Source organism: Denticeps clupeoides, chromosome 6 (assembly GCF_900700375.1).
Source record: "Denticeps clupeoides chromosome 6, fDenClu1.1, whole genome shotgun sequence".
In the NCBI taxonomy this organism is placed as follows: domain Eukaryota; kingdom Metazoa; phylum Chordata; class Actinopteri; order Clupeiformes; family Denticipitidae; genus Denticeps; species Denticeps clupeoides.
In genome coordinates, this window is record NC_041712.1 from 16,816,509 (window position 1) to 16,826,894 (window position 10,386).

Here is a 10,386-nt window from a genome sequence, read left to right on the forward strand (position 1 = left end):
CCACCGCAGCAAAACGTCCTGCTTGGGGCAATGGACTTACCATATTGATAGCATTCACTGGGCCGATGCTGTTGACAAACATGTCCGTATGAATCACCGTTGGCTTGACTGAAAGCAGAGAGAACAATGTTGTGACGCACGTTCAGAGACTGGTTTCGGATGCGTCATCGCTGCATCCCCAAGACCGAATAAAAGATCTTCTCCTGGCCATTTTCCAGTCCAGACATTTAATAACAGTATTTTCTGAAGCAATTGAAGGGAAGAGAATGTGCGTGACTGAGCGTGTGTATCCACTTTCACAGGAATGCATCACTGTGATTTGCCACTGAAATATAGGGGATAAATATTATGATGTGATTGCAGATTATGTTTCTTGCCTTTGTTGGCCAACAAAGAAAGCAGACTGAGTGTATTTCATCCTTAACATGTTGTTATAGACTATAGGGTGACTATTTCACAAGCATAACTCTCCATGCTTGTTGTGATCTACAGCAGAGATTCTCAATCGCTTTCCATGAGGCACGCGTACCAGAAAGTTACCTGTCAAACCCACACTGCTCATGCTGCACACCATATAGCTCGGAAGCAGGAATTCTGAATTTTAATCTACATTCATTTTCTATTTCTGTATACCTTTAATATCACATTTCATATATATGGGCATTTTTTTTTACTCATAAGTATTTGTAAAGACGTTATTCATATGTAATTGTAATTGCTAATCAATAACCACAGGGGATGTGTAAGGTCAAAGGCGGATCTTTTGGGATTTACGTAATTTGATGAAAAAAGAAAGAAACACAATCTTTAATGATGATTGTGGATATGACACATAGCAACCAAGACCAACACTAAGGGTGCAGTGCTGCTGCACTAAGTGCCAGATATGATCAACTCATCTCCTCAATTAACTATTCACAGTAACAGACATTTCAAGCAAGGGCGTTTTAATAAATGGTACAAAATTATCCCACCAACTTAATGAACAACAGGATAAAGACTGAAATAAATACTTGGGCGAATTGCAACTCTTCGGGAAGAGAGGTCTTCGGGAAGAGAGTGGTTGGAGTTGTCTCCATAGCTAGCATTGCTCCCACTCACATATCACCCATGTCCGCCTTACGATTGGCTGTGATTGGCGAGCAGGCATGGGAGAGCAGCCTGACAGCTTGCTATCTGCACTCTTGAGTCAGGCCCACTCAACGTCAAAGAGCAACGTGCCCCATGCAACTCCTTGCAGTAGCATGAAGCAATGCGACGCAGCCCATTTTGTTTTGCTGCTTTTTTCTTCTGAAGCACAATGCTCAATACAGACGAGGAGGTCGAGCTTAGAGAGTCAACTCGGCTTATGTCCAACTTGCTTGTCCTTGCAAACAGAAATAAATCCACGGCAGATTCATATCTAAAATTCGAAATAATTGAACCGTATTTAAAACCATGTATTTAACCGTGTATTTAACCGTGCGCGTGCTATTATTATCCCTGCAGCTACTACTGTCGCCTAACATGGACCATTAAAGCGCTCCGGACCATATTGCTCCTCAGTGTAGCAGACACAAATAAACAGCCCATCTGATCTTCTATTCTATGGAAGCACTAGCCGTTTTCATAAAAATGTATATAATTTAGCATCTTAAAGATGAAAAGCTCTTGTTTTTTTGTTTGTTTTTTTTTTTTAAACACGCACCAAAAATTCAATTTGTTCTGATAGCTGTATCATTAGAACGATGGAAGACGGTGTCCCGGCATGCCGCTCACTCTGCCTCCGCATTCAGACTGCGGAGGCATTAAATTTGAATGAGCTTCAACCAAAACGCTTCAAAAACGCTCTTCCATTTCTAGTGAAATGTGTTTTTTGTGCAGTCACAGATGCATGACTGGCTGCAAGACTAACTCCCACCTGTCACGACAGCCACTCAATGGCCGCAACGGCGGCGGGCGCACATAATTGTCCTGTTTGGCGAGGAGAAGGGGTTACCGGTTAATGGTTCATTGCGCCAACATCTCAGCGCCACACGAGACACTGAAGCTGAAGTGAAAACGTGCAGGGCGGTGGAGAAGTCTGTCTCCACTTTGCGAGAGCAGGGGCGCGCAGCCGTGCAGTAACCGAGCCGGTTAACGGGGCCGTGATGGATCAGCATCTCATCAGAGCCCTCACCACGGCAGCAGGAAGCAGCTGACGGCTCTAATGATACCAGTGATGTGATCCGGCAGATGACGTTGAACCTACCTCCTATGTCCGGCCGCAGCTTGTTATCGTAGCCGTCCAATAAGCTGTTTAAGATGTGGGTGACGTCACTCTCGTACACTTTGGGCGTTAGCACCCAGGTTTTGTTTGAAACCTCGTCGTCGTCATTTTCAGTCTGGAGGGAGCTGATAGACAGAAAAGAGAGAAACAAAGTCAGGCTAACTGTTTTGAAACAAAACCTCCGGCATAATAAGAACAAACAAGACGTTCCTGTTTAGCACGAAAGGTTTGGTCACCATGCGTCACATTAAACAATGCACTGCAGTTTTGTAGCGCTCCATTCATTATTGACTGAAATACAGAAAATTAAGATAAGAACATTGTCAAGACTGCCATGCCACCAGGCAGTCTGAGGGGACGGCAACCCGGAAGTAGAAGCGGCCGGGGTCGGCGTGCCCTATAAAGCATCAGCAGACATCTTGACCCTGACTCTTCTTCTGGACTCGCCCTGCCTGCTTAAATTGAAATGTAACTGTTTTTGAAAGTCTAACATGCATCCTTAGCAAAGGCACTGCAGCAGGAAGTTGTATAATAACCTTTATTTCAGCTACATTGACATATAGCATAACCATATGTCAGGTAAAACAATATCTACGAACAATACCGTTAATACCGTGCAGCCCTAACTCCAGTCTCCGATGGTACCTCCACTGCATCTCAGGGATACTGGTTGATTCCTTTTGTCCCAGTTACAGCTAACTAACAAACAAGACCGTTGTGCTTTATGTGTATATAGCAAGCAATATTCAAACTCCCAATACACAATGAGTGATAAGTCTTATTTAGCACACCTGCCAGTACCAGATCTGCTTAATGTGCACAGTCTGTTCTGCACATGTTCATGATTCATTCTCATTTTTTCAAACCCCCCCCGTAAGCATACAGTAAATCATATTTTCACAATGAACTTTTCTGTTATTTCATGTTGGCCGGCATTGCAGTACTGAATATATCATTGCCTGCACCAGATTCAACAGTCTGGTCAAAAATCCCATGGGAAAAGTACCATGTGTCCTGACTCCCAGTGTGACACTGGCATTCGTGGAACTGACCGCAACTTCCAGAGATGTCTCCTCATATTAGAAAGCCTGTTTGGACACCTAATAAATATTTTCTAGATCCTCCATAGCTCTTTCTTTCTTCTTTTTTTCTTCACTTAGTGACACAGCAAAAGGCCTGCAGAGAGGAGACATGCATGAAATAATCATGATCCATTAGGGAGTTGTTAGGCCCCTCCCATTCATACTAGCACTTTCTTGTATTCACACTATTTGTGTCCCATTTCAGTGTGTTTAAATTGACTATATATTTCTTTGCTGCTTGCATCAGTCCCTTTATTCTGGAGCACAAATGATGGCACTACTTGAAAATCACACTGTTTTATGATTAAAGGAATAAATCAAGATAGGCAGCATGCATGTGTATCCAGCGTATCCCTATACATCCACCCATTACCATTCCACCCACAGGATCTTCTGTCAATCAACTGGATGTATGGAACATCATCATCCGAATTCAAAATGGCTGAAATGATGCAACTGTCTCTGTGACAGGGGAACGTCTCTGTCAAAATGGAGTAGCTCAATAAAAAAAAGGAGCAAAGAAGCGTACAAGTAAACGAGCCGATATTTTGGCAATGTCAAAAAGCTAGCCCGCCGCACGGATCCAACCGCACGCGGTTTCTCTTCCCAGCCGCCATCGCAGCCAACAAAGCCCCACGTGAAAAACCGTAACCATGGAATCGGCTGGAAATATAAAAGAAAATCCTTGAGTGGGGCATGTGACCAGGCGCAGAGGAGGAATGAAGACACTCAGCTGCAAAAAAAAGAAAAAAAGAAAACGGGGACGAGCTTCTGCTGAGACACCCTAATGGCTTTTCGCCGCACTTATGTATGGCGCAGAACATCAGGCTGTGACCCTTGGTCATCTCCAGGCAGTTGTAAGTGCTTGGAAGTCTTACTCCCCATTAAGTCTTCATCGCTAAACGAAGAGCTTTCACCTCGTCGGATCTTTCCGGTGGGGATGAGTAAGCCCTCTGACACCCGTCCGTAACACCGCGACACCGTACGCGGCTCTTTACCTACCACCGAGAGACACGCGTGCGCAATACGATTGCAAACAACTTTCTGAGAAGAAATGGTCCCTTCAGGGAATCCCGCAGACAGATCCTGTTTCAAACTCCGATCGGCTAATGCGAGGCCTGCGGTGCCTACAGGAAATTGATGCTAAAGTGCACTGACGAGATGTGGAGCTACTGTAGTTCAGCTGAGAACAGTCCACAGTTTGGCTAACTTCACCGTGCAAAAGTGTTTCCCATGCTTCACACATTTATACTGAATTTTAATGAGCAATCGCACAAAAGAGGGGACAAAACGGCCAACTTCCCGAAGAAACAAATCCAAACCATCTGGCACAGACAGGCTGGCATCAAAATTCAGATACAGAGGGGCTGTTCATCACCACATTACAGGCAAGCAACGAATCCAGACACGTTACTGCTCTACTGATGCGAAAGCTGCAGAAGGTTCACTGTTCGCTGTGAATGCGCATCTTCTGCATGTTTTACAATGAACACAATTCAAACGAAGGAGTCACTTTACGTCCTTCTAGCACTGTCTAGACATATGGCAGCTTCAACACCCACATCTCATTTACATTTCTGGTATTTATCAGACGCCCTTATCCAGAGCAACTTACAATCAGTAGTTACAGGGACAGCCCCCCCCCAGGAATGGGGTTAAGTGATTTGGGGTTTGAACCTGTGACTTCTGGTTTATAGGCGAGGGTGTTACCCACTAGGTTATTACCACCCACCATCTGATGCCACTAAAATCACGTTAAGTATAAAAAAGTATAAAGTATAAAAAGTATAAAGCACACAGTACCATCACTGATCATTTTCGAATCATCTAAGAGCTGTGATTACTTCAGCTAGAGGAAGAACTGCGGGCGTGACTGGTCTCCACCAAAAAAGTCGTATCATGCTGCCTCAATCATTTTTTGCGTCTCACTGGGCGCCACTTCAAACGGCTGCAGGAACGTTCATTAGACGGAAGACGATACTAGAATAACTAGAATAACAACAGTAGACCACTCTTATCCTCCACATTGGAAATCCTGTCTTTGCTTTACTTTTTAAACTGGTATTTCTGTGTCTTGTCATAACGTGGCCCGCTATCTTTTATTCTTTTCCAATCAGTCAGCATTCCTCATTTCACAGTTTTTGCAGTGGGCTGCTTATGAAATGTTCTCCGCCGTGGTTCTGGTTCTGTCCTCAGGACATGGTGCTATTAATGACAGCTGACCTGCAATGGCCCACAATGCCCTAAATGATCTCCCTTGCCGACAGCCGCTCTATTCGGGGTGCATGCTAAGCCTCTGACAAATGAGATCGGTGATAAAGATGCCACGGTTTAATTTAAGAGGTGCGATGATCAAATGCCTAGACTTGTTACTTGTTAGCAGCAGAATACCACGGTCGAATCTTACACCGAGTTGCCATGCTTAATGAAGTAAAAATGATGTAACAATTATGCTTTTATGGGCAATGAATTGTCCTCAGATCACCCTCTTGTGTTTTAAGAGCTTCAAGAGAACCGTTGCTTCAGAACAAAGGCACCCCAGAGACTTGTCCCCGACTGTCATCCACATTAATGTTAAAAGGATTGTCTTCTGGGACGGACCATGTTTATGTGATGTTCAACTCCACCTAATATTCCATTAAATGACAACGCTGCATGCCAGGCACACAAATCAAGGATCTATTCACTAATATGTAATTGTGTTGGCTAGACACCAACATCATTATGGTGAGAACCAGCTTTCATTTTTTTATACAATTAATATACGGAATAAATGCATTGAATTAAACCAAGGGATCGTACCCATAATACTTGTGGCCCACTTTGCAGCTGCATGACGAGCTCAGCATAACTTATCACTTTCTCTCATTGGGCTCCAGAAGTAATCGAGACTCCTACTCTCTCATAATAACTAAATTTGGTCATGTCACGTCTTTCAAAGTTTTAATAATTGGCGAGGCTGGCCTGTACGCCCACTATTACATTGTCACATGCCGGACACTTGGACAGCATGCGGCGTAGGCGGATTGCCTCCCAAACACTATCTGGACAAATAATTAAGTGAAAAGCAATTTGCAACGTCCCTGGCCAAAATTAAAGTTGTCCAAGAGCAGCTATGCTAAATGCCTTGCTGATCCCAAGATGCAGCACTACACATCCCACTATTCCCGACCACAGGCGACTGTCATATGCGACAGAATCAGCTGCTTAAATGATTGAAGACGAGACACAGGGCAGAAACGCTGCTTGGTTGTTATATCTGGCACGTTTGTTAATGGAATTACAGAGGTGGCTCTGTTCCTTAGCAGCAATGACACTGACATCGCTCGTGAGGCAACATCTTCCGTCCCCAAATGACTGACCTGAGACCAGACCATGGACATGAATGTTTTAATTCTGGTGGTCTGCCAATCTGCCAGTCTCGCTGTCTGAATTGATCCCGCAGACTCTAATTAGCTCCCCACTTCCTGCTGTCATTCCCATTTGTCTTTGCAGGTTTTTCCCGGGGGTGCACCTGGGATCACATGTGGCCACCAGGGGCCAACAACTCCTACTTACTCCCCCACTGGGCGGACATGGACGCTGGCCCAGTCAGCTGTCAGTTAAATCTGTGGCTCTGAGGCTGGGAGAAGAGATGGAGACAGTGATTACTTCCATCGCGGACCACGAGAAGGTGGCAAGAACGTGAGATGAAGCCAGTACTGATCATCCCAAGACCTTACCCAGTGGCACATGAATGATGTATGATTAACTAGTTGGATGTTTCAACAAAGGGGCTGTGCTTGTTTACCTCTGGTATATTTGCTCATAGTATCACTAGTTCAAGGCAGCCTCGGTACAGAACTTACATACAGAACGTGGATCTCGCGCTCAATGTTGTCATATTCGGCAGTTTTCAATTACAATTGGAGGAAGATGTTATTGAGGAACCCAGTACGGCAAGCTCTTAAATGCTTCTTTTTAAAAAAGTGGTTTTGTGGAGTACGTCTTGGTACATCTTCAGCCCACGGCGGGCTGAAACGTATCACTTACTTGGGCAACCAAGCTTGGACGTGTGACATTGAGCGGAGGAGGTTAAGGAAGTAGTATGTGTGTTGGCATTTATATATAAAAAAATCATTATAGAAAGGATACTGAAATATAGGGGATAACCAGTAAGCAGTCCTTTGAAAATATGGCTCACAATGCGCCTATCACAAAGCCATGCAATTCTATTAATTTTTTTATTTTTTTTGGGGGGGGGTTACTACCAAGTTCAAAGTTTATTTATACCTCAAATTAGACAGAAAACTACAGGTCCTTACAACGTGATTATCACGCAGAGAGGCTTTCCCTATTTTAATCTAGGCCAGGCTGCAATTGTGGCAGCATTTCCGGAATGAAAGGATGGGAGGGTTGGGGAGGGGGTATATGGAACCGATACATCGCCCTCCGTTTTCCTCTCCTTTTTATCCCCCCCAGGCTACACCATCCAGGGAGCATCCGCTTCTGCCTCAAACATTGTTCCACACACAGTTTCCCGGGGAAATGGCCCCGATCACGTGAGGGCTTTATCCTCTCTCTCTCTCTCTCTCTCTCTCTTTCGTTTTTTTTTTTTTTTTTTTTTTTTGTAAATCAGATCCAAAAGTAATAAATAAATAAACCGGTAAGAGCGATCGGTCCAGGTAGGCGGCGGGTGGAGGGTAGAGAGGCCGGTTTTTACGTGGAAGTGGCACAGGAAGTGCATCCCTACCCGAGCACGCGTAAAACGGGGAGAGAAAAGGTAACACACCGGCGACGACTGTCCCTTTCGATAATAAACGACCAGAGCCCTGACAGATGTGTGTGTGCATGTGTGTGACATGAATTCGTAACGCGAGGTGAGGTTCGGACGTTTCAAAGCCAAGACGCCCACAGAAAACATGTCGGTAAACCCGGATGTTCGACAAAACGCCGTGTTCAGAAATTAAATAAATAAGCGAAATAGAATCGCAGCCACGTTGCGCCCGATTTGTAACAATAACGTGTCAAATCTAGATATGTATGCATATAACAACAACGCGTTGCCTAACACAGTCCATCGGGCGCGCGTCAACCTTGCGCGGCGTCCTCCGGCGACGCGACGCGACGCGACGCGACGCGACGGTAAACGGCGGTGGCCGCGCCGCTTACCTCGACGGGAGATGCACCATCAGAAAGACGCAGAGAGCGATCTTGACGGGCTTCGCCATGGCCGTCGCGCGTTTCCACGGCAGCACCATCTTCTCTCCGCCGCGCTGCTGCAGATGGACGCGCTCCGTCTTTATTTACTGCGCGTCTTCGCCCCGGCACGTTACACACATAGCCGCTCGCCTTCCGCCTCGGGCAGGAAGAAGAGGATCTGCGCGCGTTACGCAAGGAAGGAAAATGAAATAATAATAATAATAGTGATCATTAAAAAAAAAAAAAAAAATCTAATGAAATAAGTGCACCCCGGGAATCCGGCGGTCGGGCGGATGCGGCGGAGCCTCAGCCTGGACGCAGATTACCGCCGGGGTCAGAGAGGAGCCGCTGCGCGCTGCTGCGGCGCAGATCAACACATGCGTGGTCTCGCCGCCGCGGCAGCGCAGCCGGGAGGAGATCAGATGCGCGCTGGCCGCCCGCGATCACGGTGACACCGATAATAATGACAACCGAGCAATGATATCATATTTTCACTGACGAATTCTCACATGGCGCCTGCTTGGCCGGAGAAGCGTGACAAAATAGTCCAGAGGCAGATGCGCCTGGATATTCGGGATCAGATGGTTCCTGCTGCGCGCAGGCGTGGGGACGGAAACGCTGTGCATTTACCAGCAGGGTCTTTGATGCACTTGCACCTGAGATGGATGCGCAGTGGGTATGGAGAGGTTGGAATATGCTTTATCGTTTTTTTTTTTTTTAATTTCCCCTTCAAGTAACCGTGTGCTTATGGGGGAGGGGGGTTTCAAAACTTATTGTACTCGAAGATGGGATGGCGTGGTATGATGGAGAGGAAGATGACGCCGGGTTGTAACTGCACCCCAGCTGCCACAGATACTGCCTGCGTCACTCCCCTAGGAAAAAAAACGAGAGAATTCCACGTGACTCTCTCTCTCTCTCTCTCTCTCTCTCTCTCTCTCTCTCTTTGGTATTTGCATGTGAAACGGTAATTATTCCCCTCATGATGTATGCGTCTCACGCTGGCCGCTCCTCGTTCGCTGGCCTCCTTCACTTTGAGGAGATGGATTGGTTTCAGCACCGCGGACAGCTCACTGCAACTTCCCAGGCGCCTTGGATCCTAAATTCAGAACCAGGCCAGACTCATGCAAGCGGCTCTATGGTGTAACATGAAACAATTTAGTACAGAAACTGCAGTACTTGTAATACAGCAACCTAATAGGGCCGAGATCAAATAGGATGAGGGAGTAAGGCCGGTTTAATGTGACCTTACAGGGGAGTGGAGAGTGCAATAAGGGAGTTCTTTCGTTCTTTATTCATCTCTGCTTCAGCTCTCAGTATAAAGAACAAGTGACCAACCGCATCATATTGCACCATACCAAGGCATCACATTTCCTCACACACTCCCCATACTGGGGCGGTGGTGGCCTAGCAGCTAATAAAGCGGACATATAATTCAAACTCCGAACGGCCAAGGTTCCACTGAGTTCCCTTTAGCAAGGTAACGTCCCCACACACTGCGCCTTTCATGGCTGCCCAGTTAAAAACAGGGCACATTTTATTGTGCCACTGTGTGCTGTGACAGTCACTTCACTTTCATTTATTCAGTCTGCTTACTAACACTCATAAACATTTACGTATATGAGCCCAAAAATTGTGTAGAAATGTAAGTGAGTAGGAGCTGAAATCCCATACAAAAAAAAGTGCTGAATTGTAGTGAAAATGGCACTATGTCAGAACTTACTCAACAAAACACGGCCAGATGTGCCCCAGAGAAGGAAAAAAACTGAAACATTCGAGGACTTGTAGGCCATCCTGCACTCTTTTAAACTTCTCAACCTAAACAGGCACACGCAAACACACACCCATATGGAGGCATCCAAAGCTATGAATGAACAC

General features: G+C 45.8%; 1 protein-coding gene across 3 annotated transcripts in view; it reads right to left on the reverse strand.

Annotated features, from left to right (window-relative positions):
• gabrg2 (gamma-aminobutyric acid type A receptor subunit gamma2) overlaps positions 1 to 9,101 on the reverse strand; it is a 34,972-nt gene extending 25,871 nt beyond the window's left edge. The window contains exons 1-4 of one of the 3 annotated variants that reach the window (XM_028982796.1): positions 8,781 to 9,101; positions 8,482 to 8,689; positions 2,231 to 2,373; positions 41 to 108 (exon numbers count right to left, since the gene is read on the reverse strand). In XM_028982796.1, coding sequence (XP_028838629.1) covers positions 41 to 108; positions 2,231 to 2,373; positions 8,482 to 8,570 — 300 coding nt within the window. In that variant the 5' untranslated portion in view covers positions 8,571 to 8,689; positions 8,781 to 9,101. Of the gene's footprint in view, positions 1 to 40; positions 109 to 2,230; positions 2,374 to 8,481; positions 8,757 to 8,780 lie in introns of those variants that run through there. The other 2 variants (XM_028982797.1, XM_028982798.1) reach the window with 2 other exon arrangements.
• Between the last annotated feature and the right edge of the window lie 1,285 nt (positions 9,102 to 10,386).